Consider the following 20,134-nt stretch of genomic DNA (forward strand, 5'->3'; position numbering starts at 1 on the left):
TTTTTATGCCTTACTATACTATGATGTTTATTAATGTTTTCATGCCTTACTATACTATGACGTTTTTCACATTTTTATGCCTAACTATACTATGACCATTTTTTGTGATTTTATGCCTTACGTTTTTTTTCGCATTTTAATGCTTAACTATACTATTATCATTTGTGCCTTACTATACTATGACGTTTTTTGCGATTTCATGCCTTACTATACTATGATGTTTTTTCGCATTTTTATGCCTAACTATACTATGACCATTTTTGCCTTACTATACTATGATGTTTTTACACATTTTTATGCCTTACTATACTATGACGTTTTTTGACATTTTCATACCTTACTATACTATGATGAATTTTTTTGCATTTTTATGCCTTACTATACCATGATGTATTTCTATGTTTTTATCAAGTACTGTTCTATGACCCTTTTTTGCCTTACTATACTATGATGTTTTTTCCCATTTTTATGCCTTACTATTCTATGACGTTTTTTGACGTTTTCATGACTTACTTTACTATGATGAATTTTTCTCTCATTTTTATGCCTTATTAAACTATGACGTTTTTTGGCATTCTTATGCCTTACTAAACTACAACGTTTTTTGCGATTTTATGCCTAACTATACTATGACCATTTTTGTCTAACTATACTATGACGTTTTTACACATTTTTATGCCTTACTATACTATGACGTTTTTTGATGTTTTCGTGCCTTAGTATACAATGATGTATTTTGGCGTTTTTATGCCTATACTATGACCTTTTTTGATGTTTCTATGCCTAACTATACTATGACCATTCTTACCTTATAATACTATGACGTTTTTTGCGATTTAATGACTTACTATACTATGATGAATTTTTTTGCATTTTTATGCCATACTATACTATGACCATTTTTGCCTTATAATACTATGACGTTTTTTGACGATTTAATGACTTACTATACTATGACGTTTTTTCCCATTTTTATGCCATACTATACTATGCCGTTTTCTGATGTTTTCATACCTTACTATACTATGATGAATTTTTTTGCATATTTATGCCTAACTATACTATGACCATTTTTGCCTTACTATACTGTGATGTTTTTACACATTTTTATGCCTTGCTATACTACAACGTTTTTTGACGTATTTTTGCGTTTCTATGCCTTATTGTACTATGACGTTTTATTTCACATTTCTATGCCTTACTATACTATGATGTTTTTTTATGTTTTTATGCCTCACTATACTATGACGTATTTTTGTGTTTTTATGCCTTATTATCGTATGACGTTTTTTAATGCATTTATGCCTCAGTATACTATGATGTTTTTTCACATCTTCATGCCTTACTAAACTATGACGTTTTTTGTGATTTTATGCCTTACGTTTTTTTTCACATTTTAATGCTTAACTATACTATTATCATTTTTGCCTTCCTATACTTTGATGTTTTTTGCGATTTTGTGACTTACTATACTGTGACGTTTTTTCCCATTTTTGTGCCTAACTATACTATGACCATTTTTCCTTACTATACTATGATGTTTTTTGCAATTTCATGCCTTACTATACTATGACGTATTTTTGCGTTTCTATGCCTTACTGTACTATGACGTTTTTTTTCACATTTTTATGCCTCACTATACTATGACGTATTTTTGTGTTTTTATGCCTTATTATCGTATGATGTTTTTTAATGCATTTATGCCTCAGTATACTATGATGTTTTTTCACATCTTTATGCCTTACTATACTATGATGTTTTTTGGCATTTTTATGCCTTACTATACTATGGCGTTTTTTGACATTTTCATGCCTTACTAAACTATGACGTTTTTTGTGATTTTATGCCTTATGTTTTTTTTCGCATTTTAATGCTTAACTATACTATTATCATTTGTGCCTTACTATACTATGATGTTTTTCACATTTTTATGCCTAACTATACTATGACCATTTTTTCCTTACTATACTATGATGTTTTTTGCGTTTCTATGCCTTATTGTACTATGACGTTTTTTTTCACATTTTTATGCCTTACTATACTATGATGTTTTTTTATGTTTTTATGCTTTACTATACTATGACGTATTTTTGTGTTTTTATGCCTTATTATCGTATGACGTTTTTTAATGCATTTATGCCTCAGTATACTATGATGTTTTTTCACATTTTTATGCCTTACTAAACTATGACGTTTTTTGTGATTTTATGCCTTATGTTTTTTTTCGCATTTTAATGCTTAACTATACTATTATCATTTTTGCCTTACTATACTTTGATGTTTTTTGCGATTTTGTGACTTACTATACTATGACGTTTTTTCCCATTTTTGTGCCTAACTATACTATGACCATTTTTCCTTACTATACTATGATGTTTTTTTCGATTTCATGCCTTACTATACTATGACGTATTTTTGCGTTTCTATGCCTTACTGTACTATGACGTTTTTTTTCACATTTTTATGCCTCACTATACTATGACGTTTTTTGTGATTTTATGCCTTATTATCGTATGATGTTTTTTAATGCATTTATGCCTCAGTATACTATGATGTTTTTTCACATCTTTATGCCTTACTATACTATGATGTTTTTTGGCATTTTTATGCCTTACTATACTATGGCGTTTTTTGACATTTTCATGCCTTACTAAACTATGACGTTTTTTGTGATTTTATGCCTTACGTTTTTTTTCGCATTTTAATGCTTAACTATACTATTATCATTTGTGCCTTACTATACTATGACGTTTTTCACATTTTTATGCCTAACTATACTATGACCATTTTTCCTTACTATACTATGATGTTTTTTTCGATTTCATGCCTTACTATACTATGACGTATTTTTGCGTTTCTATGCCTTACTGTACTATGACGTTTTTTTTCACATTTTTATGCCTCACTATACTATGACGTATTTTTGTGTTTTTATGCCTTATTATCGTATGATGTTTTTTAATGCATTTATGCCTCAGTATACTATGATGTTTTTTCACATCTTTATGCCTTACTATACTATGATGTTTTTTGGCATTTTTATGCCTTACTATTCTATGACGTTTTTTGACATTTTCATGACTTACTATACTATGATGAATTTTTCTCTCATTTTTATGCCTTATTAAACTATGACTTTTTTTGGCATTCTTATGCCTTACTAAACTATGACGTTTTTTGCGACTTTATGCCTTACTATACTATGACCATTTTTGCCTAACTATACTATGAAGTTTTTACACATTTTTATGCCTTACTATACTATGACGTTTTTTGACGTTTTCGTGCCTTAGTATACAATGATGTATTTTGGCGTTTTTATGCCTATACTATGACCTTTTTTGATGTTTCTATGCCTAACTATACTATGACCATTCTTACCTTATAATACTATGACGTTTTTTGCGATTTAATGACTTACTATACTATGACGTTTTTTGCCATTTTTATGGCATACTATACTATGCCGTTTTCTGACGTTTTCATACCTTACTATACTATGATGAATTTTTTTGCATTTTTATGCCTAACTATACTATGACCATTTTTGCCTGTTTAATGCCTAACTACACTATGACCATTTTTGTCTTACTATACTATGACTTTTTTAAACATTTTTATGCCTTACTATACTATGACGTTTTTTTGCATTTTTATGCCTTACTATACCATGATGTATTTCTATGTTTTTATCAAGTACTATACTATGACCCTTTTTGCCTTACTATACTATGATGCTTTTACCCATTTTTGTGCCTTACTATTCTATGACGTTTTTTGAGGTTTTCATGACTTACTATACTATGATGAATTTTTCTTTCATTTTTATGCCTTATTAAACTATGACGTTTTTTAATGTTTCTATGCCTCACTATATTATGACGTATTTTCATATTTTTATGGCTTACTATACTATGACGTTTTTTTGGAATTTTTATGCCTCACTATACTATGACCATTCCTACCTTACTATACTATGACGTTTTTTTCCCATTTTTATGCCATACTATACTACAAAGTTTTTTGACGTTTTCATGCCTTGCTATACTATCATGAATTTTTTTTGCATTTTTATGCCTTATTAAATAAACTATGACGTTTTTTGGGATTCTCATGCCTTATTAAACTATGACGTTTTTTGGCATTCTTATGCCTTACTAAACTATGATGTTTTTTGGCATTCTTATGCCTTACTAAACTATGATGTTTTTTCGCATGTTTATGCCTAACTATACTATGACCATTTTCGCCTTAATATACTATGATGTTTTTACACATTTTTATGCCTTACTATACTATGATGAATTTTTTTGCATTTTTATGCCTTACTATACTATGACGTTTTAATGCCTTACTATACCATGATGTATTTCTATGTTTTTATCAAGTACTATACTATGACCCTTTTTTGCCTTACTATACTAGGATCTTTTTTCCCATTTTTGTGCCTTACTATTCTATGACGTTTTCATGACTTACTATACTACAATGAATTTTTCTTTCATTTTTATGCCTTACTAAACTATTAAGTTTTTTGCGATTTTATGCCTTACTATACTATGACCATTTTTGACATTTTCATGCCTTACTATACTATGATGAATTTTTTTGCATTTTTATGCCTTACTATACTATGACGTTTTTACACATTTTATGCCTTACTATACTATGACCATTTTTGCCTTACTATACTATGATGTTTTTACACATTTTCATGCCTTACTATACTACAATGTTTTTTGATGTTTTCATGCTTTACTATACTATGACCATTCTTACCTTACTATACTATGACGTTTTTTTCCCATTTTTATGCCATACTATACTATGACGTTTTTTGACGTTTTCATACCTTACTATACTATGATGAATTTTTTGCATTTTTATGCCTAACTATACTATGACCATTTTTGCCTTACTATACTATGATGTTTTTACACATTTTTATGCCTTGCTATACTACAAAGTTTTTTGACGTTTTCATGCCTTACTATACTATGATGAATTTTTTTTGACGTTTTCATGACTTACTATACTACGATGAATTTTTGTTTCCTTATTATGCCTTACTATACTATGACATTTTCATGCATTATTATACTATGATTAATTTTTTTGCATTTTTATGCTTTATCAAACTATGACGTTTTTTCGCATTCTTATACCTTACTAAACTATGACGTTTTTTCGCATTTTTATGCCTAACTATACTATGACCATTTTTGCCTTAATATACTATGACGTTTTTACACATTTTTATGCCTTACTATACTATGATGAATTTTTCTGCATTTTCATGGCTTACTATACTATGATATTTTAATGCCTTACTATACCATGATGTATTTCTAAGTTTTTATCAAGTACTATACTATGACCCTTTCGTGCCTTACTATACTATGACGTTTTTTGACGTTTTCATGCCTTAGCATACAATGATGTATTTTGGCGTTTTTATGCCTATACTATGACCTTTTTTGATGTTTCTTTGCCTAACTATAGTATGACCATTCTTACCTTATAATACTATGACGTTTTTTGCGATTTGATGACTTACTATACTATGATGAATTTTTTTGCATCTTTATGCCATACTATACTATGACCATTTTTGCCTTACTATACTATGATGTTTTTACACATTTTTATGCCTTGCTATACAACAACGTTTTTTGACGTTTTCATGCCTTACTATACTATGATAAATTTTTTTTGACGTTTTCATGACTTACTATACTACAATGAATTTTTCTTTCCTTATTATGCCTTACTAAACTATGACATTTTTTGCGATTTCATGCCTTAATATACTATGACGTTTTTTCACATTTTTATGCCTAACTATACTATGACAATTTTTGCCTTACTATACTATGACGTTTTTACACATTTTTATGCCTTACTATACTATGACGTTTTTACACATTTTCATGCCTTACTATAGTATAATAAATTTTTTTGCATTTTTATGCCTTATCAAACTATGAAGTTTTTTCGCATTCTTATACCTTACTAAACTATGACGTTTTTTCGCATTTTTATGCCTAACTATATTATGACCATTTTTGCCTTAGTATACTATGATGTTTTTACACATTTTCATGCCTTACTATACTATGATGAATTTTTCTGCATTTTTATGCCTTACTATACTATGACATTTTCCTGCCTTACTATACCATGATGTATTTCTAAGTTTTTATCAAGTACTATACTATGATGTTTTTTCCCATTTTTGTGCCTTGCTATTCTATGACGTTTTTTGACGTTTGCATGCCTTACTATAATATGATGAATGTCTTTGAATTTTTATGCCTTATTAAACTATGACGTTTTTTGGCATTCTTATGCCTTACTAATCTATGTCGTTTTTTGCGATTTTATGCCTTACTATACTATGACGTTTTTTCGCATTCTTATGCCTTATTATACTATGACCATTTTTGCCTTACTATACTATGACGTTTTTACACATTTTTATGCCTTACTATACTATGATGAATTTTTTTGCATTTTTATGCCTTACTATACTGTGACGTTTTCATGCTTTACTATACTATGATGTATTTCTATGTTTTTATCAAGTACTATACTATGACCCTATTTTGCCTTACTATACTATGATGTTTTTTCCCATTTTTATGCCTTACTATTCTTTGACGTTTTTTGACGTTTTCATGACTTACTATACTATGATGAAGTTTTTTGCATTTTCATGCCTTACTATACTATGACGTTTTTTCGCATTTTTATGCCTAACTATACTATGACCATTTTTGCCTTACTATACAATGACGTTTTTAGGCATTTTTATGCCTTCGTATACAATGATGTATTTTTGCGTTTTTGTGCCTGTACCATGACGTTTTTTAATGTTTTTATGCCTCACTATACTATGACGCATTTTTACATTTTTATGCCTTACTATACTATGACTTTTTTTTCGCATTTTTATGCCTAACAATACTATGACCATTCTTACCTTACTATACTATAACTTTTTTTTACAACTTTTATGCCTTAATATACTATGACTTTTTTTGCGATTTCATGCCTTACTATACTATGATGTTTTTACACATTTTTTATGCCTTATTATATTACGACGTTTTTTGATGTTTTCATGCCTTACTATACTATGATGAATTTCTTTGCATTTTATGCCTCATTAAACTATGACCTTTTTTGGCATTCCTATGCCTTACTAAACTATGACGTTTTTTGCAATTTTATGCCTTACTATACTATGATGTTTTTTCGCATTTTTATGCCTAACTATACTATGACCATTTTTTCCTTACAATACTATGGAGTTTTTACACATCTTTATGCCTTACTATATTATGACGTTTTTTGACGTTTTCATGTCTTAGTATACAATAATGTATTTTTACATTTTTATGCCTATACTATGACGTTTTTTAATGTTTCTATGCCTAACTATACTATTACCATTCTTACCTTATTATACTATGACGTTTTTTGCGATTTAATGACTTACTATACTATGACGTTTTTTTCCATTTTTATGCCTGACTATACTATGATGTTTTTACACATTTTTATGCCATACTATACTATGACGTTTTTACACATTTTCAAGCCTTACTATACTATAATGAATTTTTTTGCATTTTTATGCCTTACTATATTATGACATTTTTTGACGTTTTCATGCCTTATTATACTATGATTAATTTTTTTGCATTTTTATGCCTTATCAAACCATGACGTTTTTTCGCATTTTTATGCCTAACTATACTATGACCATTTTTGCTTTAATATACTATGACGTTTTTACACATTTTCATGCCTTACTATACTATGATGAATTTTTCTGCATTTTTATGCCTTACTATACTATGACATTTTCATGCCTTATTATACCATGATGTATTTCTAAGTTTTTATCAAGTACTATACTATGATGTTTTTTCCCATTTTTGTGCCTTGCTATTCTATGACGTTTTTTGACGTTTTCATGACTTACTATACTACGATGAATTTTTCTTTCATTTTTATGCCTTACTAAACTATGATGTTTTTTTGCATTCTTATACCTTACTATACTATGACATTTTTTGCGATTTCATGCCTTACTATACTATGACGTTTTTTCGCATTTTTATGCCTAGCTATACTATGACCACTTTTGCCTTACTATACTATGACGTTTTTACCCATTTTTATGCCTTACTATACTATGACGTTTTTTGACGTTTTCATGTCTTAGTATACAATGATGTATTTTTGCGTTTTTATGCCTATACTATGACATTTTTTAATGTTTCTATGCCTAACTATACTATTACCATTCTTACCTTATTATACTATGTGGTTTTTATACATTTTCATGCCTTACTATACTATGAGGTTTTCTGGCATTTTTATGCCTTACTATACTATGATGAATTTCTTTGCATTTTTATGCCTTATTAAACTATGACATTTTTTGCGATTTTATGCCTTACTATACTATGACGTTTTTTCCCATTTTTATGCCTAACTATACTATGACAACTTTTGCCTTACTATACTATGACGTTTTTACACATTTTTATGCCTTACTATACTATGACGTTTTTACACATTTTCATGCCTTACTATAGTATAATAAATTTTTTTGCATTTTTATGCCTTATCAAACTATGAAGTTTTTTCGCATTCTTATACCTTACTAAACTATGACGTTTTTTCGCATTTTTATGCCTAACTATATTATGACATTTTTTGACGTTTTCATGCCTTATTATACTATGATTAATTTTTTTGCATTTTTATGCCTTATCAAACCATGACGTTTTTTCGCATTTTTATGCCTAACTATACTATGACCATTTTTGCTTTAATATACTATGACGTTTTTACACATTTTCATGCCTTACTATACTATGATGAATTTTTCTGCATTTTTATGCCTTACTATACTATGACATTTTCATGCCTTATTATACCATGATGTATTTCTAAGTTTTTATCAAGTACTATACTATGATGTTTTTTCCCATTTTTGTGCCTTGCTATTCTATGACGTTTTTTGACGTTTTCATGACTTACTATACTACGATGAATTTTTCTTTCATTTTTATGCCTTACTAAACTATGATGTTTTTTTGCATTCTTATACCTTACTATACTATGACATTTTTTGCGATTTCATGCCTTACTATACTATGACGTTTTTTCGCATTTTTATGCCTAGCTATACTATGACCACTTTTGCCTTACTATACTATGACGTTTTTACCCATTTTTATGCCTTACTATACTATGACGTTTTTTGACGTTTTCATGTCTTAGTATACAATGATGTATTTTTGCGTTTTTATGCCTATACTATGACATTTTTTAATGTTTCTATGCCTAACTATACTATTACCATTCTTACCTTATTATACTATGACGTTTTTTGCGATTTTATGCCTTACTATACTATGACATTTTCATGCCTTACTATACTATGAGGTTTTCTGGCATTTTTATGCCTTACTATACTATGATGAATTTCTTTGCATTTTTATGCCTTATTAAACTATGACGTTTTTTGCGATTTTATGCCTTACTATACTATGACGTTTTTTCCCATTTTTATGCCTAACTATACTATGACAATTTTTGCCTTACTATACTATGACGTTTTTACACATTTTTATGCCTTACTATACTATGACGTTTTTACACATTTTCATGCCTTACTATAGTATAATAAATTTTTTTGCATTTTTATGCCTTATCAAACTATGAAGTTTTTTCGCATTCTTATACCTTACTAAACTATGACGTTTTTTCGCATTTTTATGCCTAACTATATTATGACCATTTTTGCCTTAATATACTATGATGTTTTTATACATTTTCATGCCTTACTATACTATGATGAATTTTTCTGCATTTTTATGCCTTACTATACTATGACATTTTCCTGCCTTACTATACCATGATGTATTTCTAAGTTTTTATCAAGTACTATACTATGATGTTTTTTCCCATTTTTGTGCCTTGCTATTCTATGACGTTTTTTGACGTTTGCATACCTTACTATAATATGATGAATGTCTTTGAATTTTTATGCCTTATTAAACTATGACGTTTTTTGGCATTCTTATGCCTTACTAAACTATGTTGTTTTTTGCGATTTTATGCCTTACTATACTATGACGTTTTTTTGCATTCTTATGCCTTATTATACTATGACCATTTTTGCCTTACTATACTATGACGTTTTTACACATTTTTATGCCTTACTATACTATGATGAATTTTTTTGCATTTTTATGCCTTACTATACTGTGACGTTTTCATGCTTTACTATACTATGATGTATTTCTATGTTTTTATCAAGTACTATACTATGACCCTATTTTACCTTACTATACTATGATGTTTTTTCCATTTTTATGCCTTACTATTCTTTGACGTTTTTTGACGTTTTCATGCCTTATTATACTATGATTAATTTTTTTGCATTTTCATGCCTTACTATACTACGATGAATTTTTCTGCATTTTTATGCCTAACTATACTATGACCATTTTTGCTTTAATATACTATGACGTTTTTTGGCATTCTTATGCCTTACTATACCATGATGTATTTCTATGTTTTTATCAAGTACTATACTATGACGTTTTTTAATGTTTTTATGCCTCACTATACTATGACGCATTTTTACATTTTTATGCCTTACTATACTATGACTTTTTTTTCGCATTTTTATGCCTAACAATACTATGACCATTCTTACCTTACTATACTATAACTTTTTTTTACAACTTTTATGCCTTAATATACTATGACTTTTTTTGCGATTTCATGCCTTACTATACTATGATGTTTTTACACATTTTTTATGCCTTATTATATTACGACGTTTTTTGATGTTTTCATGCCTTACTATACTACGATGAATTTCTTTGCATTTTATGCCTCATTAAACTATGACCTTTTTTGGCATTCCTATGCCTTACTAAACTATGACGTTTTTTGCAATTTTATGCCTTACTATACTATGATGTTTTTTCGCATTTTTATGCCTAACTATACTATGACCATTTTTTCCTTACAATACTATGGAGTTTTTACACATCTTTATGCCTTACTATACTATGACGTTTTTTGACGTTTTCATGTCTTAGTATACAATAATGTATTTTTACGTTTTTATGCCTATACTATGACGTTTTTTAATGTTTCTATGCCTAACTATACTATTACCATTCTTACCTTATTATACTATGACGTTTTTTGCGATTTAATGACTTACTATACTATGACGTTTTTTTCCATTTTTATGCCTGACTATACTATGACGTTTTTACACATTTTTATGCCATACTATACTATGACGTTTTTACACATTTTCAAGCCTTACTATACTATAATGAATTTTTTTGCATTTTTATGCCTTACTATATTATGACATTTTTTGACGTTTTCATGCCTTATTATACTATGATTAATTTTTTTGCATTTTTATGCCTTATCAAACCATGACGTTTTTTCGCATTTTTATGCCTAACTATACTATGACCATTTTTGCCTTAATATACTATGACGTTTTTACACATTTTCATGCCTTACTATACTATGATGAATTTTTCTGCATTTTTATGCCTTACTATACTATGACATTTTCATGCCTTATTATACCATGATGTATTTCTAAGTTTTTATCAAGTACTATACTATGATGTTTTTTCCCATTTTTGTGCCTTGCTATTCTATGACGTTTTTTGACGTTTTCATGACTTACTATACTACGATGAATTTTTCTTTCATTTTTATGCCTTACTAAACTATGATGTTTTTTTGCATTCTTATACCTTACTATACTATGACATTTTTTGCGATTTCATGCCTTACTATACTATGACGTTTTTTCGCATTTTTATGCCTAGCTATACTATGACCACTTTTGCCTTACTATACTATGACGTTTTTACCCATTTTTATGCCTTACTATACTATGACGTTTTTTGACGTTTTCATGTCTTAGTATACAATGATGTATTTTTGCGTTTTTATGCCTATACTATGACATTTTTTAATGTTTCTATGCCTAACTATACTATTACCATTCTTACCTTATTATACTATGACGTTTTTATACATTTTCATGCCTTACTATACTATGAGGTTTTCTGGCATTTTTATGCCTTACTATACTATGATGAATTTCTTTGCATTTTTATGCCTTATTAAACTATGACGTTTTTTGCGATTTTATGCCTTACTATACTATGACGTTTTTTCCCATTTTTATGCCTAACTATACTATGACGTATTTTTTACATTTTCATGCCTTACTATACTATGATGAATTTTTTTGCATTTTTATGCCTTACTATACTATGACGTTTTCTGGCATTTTTATGCCTTACTATACTATGACGTTTTTTGACGTTTTCATGCCTTACTATAATATGATGAATTTCTTTGCATTTGTATGCCTTATTAAACTTTGACGTTTTTTTTGCGATTTTATGCCTAACTATACTATGACTATTTTTGCCTTACTATACTATGACGTTTTTACACATTTTCATGCCTTACTATACTATGATGTATTTCTATGTTTTTATCAAGTACTATACTATGACCCTATTTTACCTTACTATACTATGATGTTTTTTCCCATTTTTATGCCTTACTATTCTATTACCATTTTTGCCTTACTATACTATGACATTTTTTGGCATTCTTATGCCTCACTAAACTATGACGTTTTTTGCGATTTTATGCCTTACTATACTATGACGTTTTTTCGCATTCTTATGCCTAACTATACTATGACATTTTTTGTCATTTTTATGCCTTCGTATACAATGATTTATTTTTGCGTTTTTATGCCTATACTATGACGTTTTTTTAATGTTTTTATGCCTCACTATACTATGACGCATTTTCAAATTTTTATGCCTTACTATACTATGACATTTTCATGCCTTACTATACTATGATGTTTTTTCCCATTTTTGTGCCTTACTATTCTATGATGTTTTTTGCGATTTCATGCCTTACTATACTATGACTTTTTTTTTCGCATTTTTATGCCTAACTACTCTATGACCATTCTTACCTTACTATACTATAACTTTTTTTTTACAATTTTTATGCCTCACTATACTATGAATTTTTTTTTGCATTTTTATGCCATACTAAACTATGACTTTTTTATGCATTCTCATGCCTTACTAAAATATGACATTTTTTAGCATTTTTATGCCTTATTATACTATGACGTTTTTTCGCATTTTTATGCCCAAATACTATTTTAACTTACTATACTATGATGTTTTTTCCCTTTTTTATGCATTACTATACTATGAAGTTTTTTGACGTTTTCATACCTTACTATACTATGATGTATTTCTATGTTTTTATGCCTCACTATACTATGACCATTTTTGCCCCTAGTAAAACACTATGACGTTTTATCACATTTTTATGCCTTACTATATTATGACGTTTTTTTGGCATTTTTCTGCCTAAATACACCATGACCATTTTTGGCATTTTTATGCCTTACTTATTATACTATGACGTTTTTTCGCATTTTTATGCCCAAATACTATTTTAACTTACTATACTATGATGTTTTTTCCCTTTTTTATGCCTTACTATACTAGTACCACGTTTTTTGGCATTTTAATGTATGACAATACTATGACCATTTTTGCCTTACTATACTATGACGTTTTTTTGAAGTTTTCATGCCTTACTATACTATGACCTTTTTTGCATTTTAATGCCTTACTAAACTATGTTGTATTTTTACGTTTTATGCCTTACTATACTATGACGTTTTTGGCATGTTCTTGCCTTACTATACTATAACCTTTTTGCCAACTATACTATGATGTTTATTAATGTTATATAATATAACGTTTTTTGCCATTTTTATGCCTTACTATACTATGACGAATTTTTTGCGCTTTTACGCCTCAATATACTATGACATTTTTTTACGTTTTTATGCCGACGTTTTGGAGGGGTGGCAGGTTTGTTGTGTCACTACCAATATTGAGACCAAACCTACGCCCTTGGTTTCCTCTGTATGTAAACCATTGAGACAGAATCCAGTGCATTTCTTTGAAACACGAATGTTTCAAAGTAGGTGACAGTATTAAGGTGGTTCTGGCTGATTCACACATACATCACTAAGTGAGTCATACCACACTAAGGTGAGTGCAACAAGCTTTGCATAGGCCTCAGTACACCAGTCACACTCTACAAGCTGTTGATTTTATTTTTAGCTCCCTTATTTCTTTATCTCTAAGAACAGAACAACCTGTCAATCCAGCTTTTATATATTAGTTGCTGAGTATTGTGTGTTCAGTGAACACATATTTCTACACAAGTAAAAATTCCCTTTTGCTATTCACACTTGTATGCTGTTGATCTTTACTGACTTTCATGGATTTTTCTCTCTGTCATTGTTACTATGAATCCAAGCTCACCACAGTGAAAGCAACATAAGACATGTTCTGTCTTTGCATTCTCCTCAGTGCGACCTCTCTCACTGGTAATAACTCATAATCTATTTGCCTGACTGCTGCCCTGCTGCTCTGGATCGTTAAGTACTGTCTGCCCATGTGTGCCCTCTGGTGTCTGCATGTTCAGCGAGGACTGTAGATTTGTGAGTGTTGCTTACTTTTATGCAAAACAGATCTTTCCTCATAGGGTGTGCGCTTGACAAAATGCAGACAGAACAACAACCAGGGAGAAAGTGGGACAGGGAGTGCTCAAAGGGGGAGGATTTGGTGTTTTTGCATCCTGTGAAGTTGTGACGGCGCTGGCTGACAATAACATCAGCAGTATCAGTGTGCCTGCTATCAGCGCTAGCAGCATCAATAGATCTTTGAGTGTGGGGGCTCTTTCAGTCAAGATAAATTGTTTTGTCAGGAGCTGACCAAAAACTCTTGCAGGGGAACCTGCATGCATCACAGAATCCAGAAAATGATCCGGTAACTCCACAAGCAAACACCAAACTATGATTCTTGCAGTGAATGCTGTTTTCCCTTTATGTCACCATGATTTATGGAGTGGGTGGCAGCATTTGTCCTTGGTTTCATTGGGTATGTGTGCATCAATATGCGTTAATATGAATTCATGGGAGAGGGAGTCAGAGAGAAGTTTATGAATGGCATGGATTGGTGGAAGACTGCAGTTTACTGCTGGGGAGTTATTTGTATACGTGAGAGGGAGAGGGGGAGAGGAAGGAAGAGTGAGCATGTCCATCTGCATTGGTTATAAGTTATGAATGCTGAGATGTCATTTGCTGAAGCTGTCAAAACAGTGCCTGATTAACTTACAGGAGACGCTCTTAGCATCATTTATCCTCTGACTTGCTGACCCAATCCCTCTTACTCCTCCACTCAAAAAGGCACACATACACACAGAGACCGACTGCACATGCGGAGTAAATAAACCTTCAAGATGTTGAGGGGCTCAGAGGTTAAAATCCCACGCCGATTTAACAAGACCCTGCTGCCTGCAGGGCATTAACCTTTGGCTTACAGTTAAAACAGAACTAGATGTTTGGGGAGGGTGCTGGTAGCATTTTCGTACTTCATGGTTGTGAGAAAACTGGATCAATATGTTGTTTTTACAATCCATCTCCAAATACTGCAAAGAGCATATAGTTATAGAAAGAAAACAGGAGGATGCACTGAATGTATTTTATTGCAATAAACTGACAATAGCAAAGTGCCTTTTTAATGGTCACGATGGCAACTATTAGATAGAACAAAAAAAACAAACAAAAAAAAAAACAAAACAAACCATGGTCATATAAAAATACATCACTGAAAATAAAGCATCACTGGCTGAACTGAAAACATCACCACAAACTATTTTACACCTAAATCTGGAGCCAGCACACAGCCAAAACATGCAGCGCTCAAAACGCAGCTACAACACTGTCAGAACGTCTGGAGGAATCTTGGGAGGCCGCACTGGATGGTATTCATATTATTACTACTACAAAAAAAAAAAAGTTTGTGTACAGCTCCAATGATGGCGGCAGCAGCACTGTGACTTCACACACCACGGCCATGCCCTGCACTTCCTGGCTCAAGTCTAGAAAGATGTGATGGGTTGAATTTTGAACAAACTAAGTCTAGGATTATGTGATTTTACTCAGTGAAGCTCGAGCAGCTGTTCAGTGGCACCATAGGAATGTTCAAGATTTATAAAAAAGATCAATTTTACAACCAACAAACAACCTCCTTTCGCTTATAAAAAACTGAAATCAGCTTCATATTAGCATTTACTGCCAGAGCAAATGCAAGTCAATATGATACGCAACCATTACTGTCAAATCACATAAGACCTTTCCAACAGCTCCATTAATTATTCCTGGTGGTATTGGGGCCTGGAAATGCACAGGATGGCTTTCCTGCTGTTTTGATATATACCTTTGACTTGCACTACAACTGCATCAAATAGCAACAGAGGGCTAAAGGTTTTTTTATAATGAGAGAGAGGTAGTTCACACATTGATTATTGCAACTTAATGAGGCAAAATTTTGACCACCAAAGTCTTTGTTAGGCAAACACCATGTGAGAGAAAAACTGGACATAGTACACACACACACACACACACACACACACTGTATTATGAGGACAATTAGATATTTGTAAATGTATCTTCCTCATGCACAGTCACAACATTGTACATATTTTCTATTACTGCATTTTTCAGAAATGTGTATTATACAGTATATATATATATACACACACATATATCTATACACACACCCTGGATGGTTAGCTAGTTTATGAATGAATATAGTGAACAATGTTTTTGTTGTAGGGTTCTCTAACAGGTGTATACTTGGACTTGTCATCTTTTATTTCCTCTCACATGGGTATGAGTAAGACTTTTACTCTTGAAATGTTGTCTAATCATTTACTAGCTTACAATATTCAGTGTGTGGACTACTTGTCTTTTTTCAAAGTATGCTGCTTTTCTCCGGCACCTTATGCCGAACTGAGGTCAAGTGCGCACATAACCCAAATTCTTTGCTAAGTTTTAATTCACATCAATATCTCTCATATGAAAATAATTGTAAACATATGGTTAATAATGAGCAGACAGGCAGCTAATTAATGGGCCTTTTCTTTGAAGATATCTATCAATTGAGTTGTAGCTGAATTTGCTGCACATGCATCACATTTCTGACTCCCTTGACTTAATAGCACCAGCTCTTCTCAACCTGAAATAGTGTGGTCTACTTGAAATGGTCTGGTTAACTAGAAAAAACAGTGAAGGAAGTTGAAATCTTAGAAGTTGGTGGCTTGTGCCAGTATCAGCTACGTAGCTTTTGGCTTTAATGAAGTGCTGCATAAAAGCAAAGCCTTAAAAGGACAAATATGAGCAATAATATCAAACACAATCTCCACAACACCCATTCTTGAAATAGATTACTTCACAGGTTCAAAGGGCATAATCGGCAGTCAAATATTGTAAATGACGAGGGGCTGGGCTTTGTGTTGACTCTTGGCTCAGGAAGTTGGGGAGAGGGAGGGGGGGTTTGGGCACTGCTCTGTCACACAAACACGATGCTCAAAGAGTTCAAAGTTTACAAAACATCAAAATTTCTCCTTCAGTATTGTCATGCAATATACATGTTGACACAATTGAGACAACAATGTCAAGTTTTTCAAGAGTTTTCATGTCCAGTCTGGCAGTGAAAGGGTTAGGCCCAGGTGGGGTGGAGGATTTCTCACCTCTCCTGGCTGTTGCATTCCAGGGAAGGTGACACAGATTTTCAACCCTTCTGCCTTGCGTCAGGGGAGCTGAGGAGATTCGCCTTCAGCTAGAATCCATGATTAGAAGACGTTTTAACAGTTCGGTTTCGGCTGTCTTTGATCAAACATCCTACCTAGGTGTTACATCACATTTTACTAAATAAACGCGACTCAAGCAAAAAAGCATTAAGTGAATCCATTTTTGTGACTTGTCTGTTCAACTACTGTACATGTAAAGCCACAGTAAATTCCATTATAGATATAGATATACAGTGTATTGACACTGACCAAACTTGACAATCTGGTATGAAATGCTACACACTGCAATGCGCAGGACAAATCTAGCATTTCTACATCTACCACATTGCCAACACACAGGCTATTGACATAATCTGCTTGGTGCAGTTGCCTGGCAACACAAGCAGCACAGTTTTTAGAGAATTTCAAAGCAAAAAGAAAATGTTACAAAGCTATGCAAAGTAGTATAAAACAATAAATAGAAAAATCTTTAAAATAAACACAAAAGTCAAACATTTGCCCCCATCCATCAATTTGCTTCCTAATAATGTGCAGATGACATTTTTAGAGTGTTTTACTACACATCTACACATTAGTAATATTCAGTGTGGCTCTTAACAAATCAAGTCTTTTTTTTTTTTTAACTAATATGCATCTTTTGAGCTTCTGATATCTTTTAAAGACAGGATGACTGGTCATACTGGGCAACTTAAAGAAATGTGCAAGAATTTAATTTCAGTCAGTGACCCCCACTGTGCAGTTTAAGAAGGGCAATTCAACTGACTTAACATGAGTGTAAAAATTTGACCTTTTGCCCACAAGGCCCATAAACCCACAGCAGGAGGTAAGCAGACATATTTACAATCTGCCTCAGAACCAATCAGCTCTCCCCTCCACTCTCTTTAAAACTTCAAATATTGGCTGCAGACGACAGCGTGGAAATAAGGAGGACTTGGCACTGAAAAAAAAAAATCCCCTGTCTTAAAGGACGTATATCCTCAGCAGGAGAGAGAGCTGTTCATTTATTCTCCGTCATTTCCGACCTCCCTCTCTCTCTTTCTCTCGCTGTCTCTTTCGGAGAGGAGGAGGATAGAAGAGAAGAGCGGAGCAGTCTCTCACTAAGGCCAGAGTGTCTGGCAGTGTTTAAGCGGCGCACCAGGACCTGTTTCTGTCTGCCAAGGCAAATTCATTGTGGAGGCAGGTGGGCCAACACACATACACACATCCTCACTTAGGACACAGACTTGTGTGTCCTTGCCTTTGTCTCTATGCAGGCTGGAAACCAAGTCATCAGCTACAGAGTCAGTGGGCACAGAGCATCACTATGGCAACCAACATAGTGGGCCAGGCTGTGGCTGCTCTTGGATCAGTGCGGAGACTTTTTTTTGGCATCCGCTCAGTGCCGGAGTTGATTATAGAGTCCCTTCTCTTAAACGTTCCTCACGGATTGGCCAATGATCTCATGTGCGCAGTTTTTTTTTTCTCTTTTGAAAAATAGACAAATATTCAGTGTAATAAAAATCAAAATGCAGCTATGAGAAGTTTCACAGAGACCAAAACAAATAAAAATAAATGAGAGAGGCTCATGATACTCTCTTGCCCTTCAATTTGCACTCACACAATTAATTGTGCTAACATGGCACACTCATTCTAGTCCACACACCCAAACACACACCCAGACACACACAGAGTTGTTAACATAAAACAGGCAGCCACCAGGGTGGGAATTTTTAAACTGATCAACTGATTGACTAATTCAACACAGCAGTGAACGACAGTAAGGTCTGAAGGTGAAGTCCAGATCTGCTCCCTGGCATCGTGTCGGTTAGATCCGCAATGTGTGCGAGACAGGAGGGGAGGACCCTTGCTTAGTCAACAGAGCCAGGGTGCAGGCTGAGTGCAGGGGGGTCCAAACAGGTGGGAGAGTAACTGAGGTGAGGTTCTTTAATCCACAGGAGGGGGGCGCCGTTCTTGCCTTCTTGGCTCTTGCTGTTGTTGCGGCTCTTGTAGCGCACCAGCAGCACGGCGATGAGGAGGATGCCAAAGATGGGGAAAGGGTAAAAGAAGACAAAGTAGAAGAGGGAGTCGTTGGAGCAGACCACTGACTGGAGCGTGGACACTGTTGAGAGAGTATAAACAAATCAACATTTTTCAGTCGCAGAAAAAGCCATCTTTGGTGTGGTCCTGAAGAAATCAGTCACTGAAAAATTGATTATGATGGAATGAAATGGGCTTTTTGATTGAATTTAATGACTTTTAACATGTAGAAGGCACTTCTCACAGCTACAGATGATCTTCCTCTAGTTGTTGACAGTGGTTAATGAATCTGTTTGAATTCTTTAGATCGCAGCACTGCTTTTGA

The 20,134-nt window shown here is 32.4% G+C and overlaps 1 protein-coding gene across 2 annotated transcripts in view; it reads right to left on the reverse strand.

Moving 5' to 3' along the window:
• Positions 1 to 15,666: 15,666 nt before the first annotated feature.
• igsf3 (immunoglobulin superfamily, member 3) overlaps positions 15,667 to 20,134 on the reverse strand; it is a 74,132-nt gene continuing 69,664 nt past the window's right edge. For both annotated transcript variants that reach the window (XM_056388457.1, XM_056388456.1), the window contains one exon: positions 15,667 to 19,891. In XM_056388457.1, the coding sequence (XP_056244432.1) occupies positions 19,641 to 19,891 (251 nt within the window). In that variant the 3' untranslated portion in view covers positions 15,667 to 19,640. The remainder of the gene's footprint in view (positions 19,892 to 20,134) is intronic.

The sequence above is a fragment of the Seriola aureovittata genome, chromosome 11, assembly GCF_021018895.1.
Source record: "Seriola aureovittata isolate HTS-2021-v1 ecotype China chromosome 11, ASM2101889v1, whole genome shotgun sequence".
NCBI lineage: Eukaryota > Metazoa > Chordata > Actinopteri > Carangiformes > Carangidae > Seriola > Seriola aureovittata.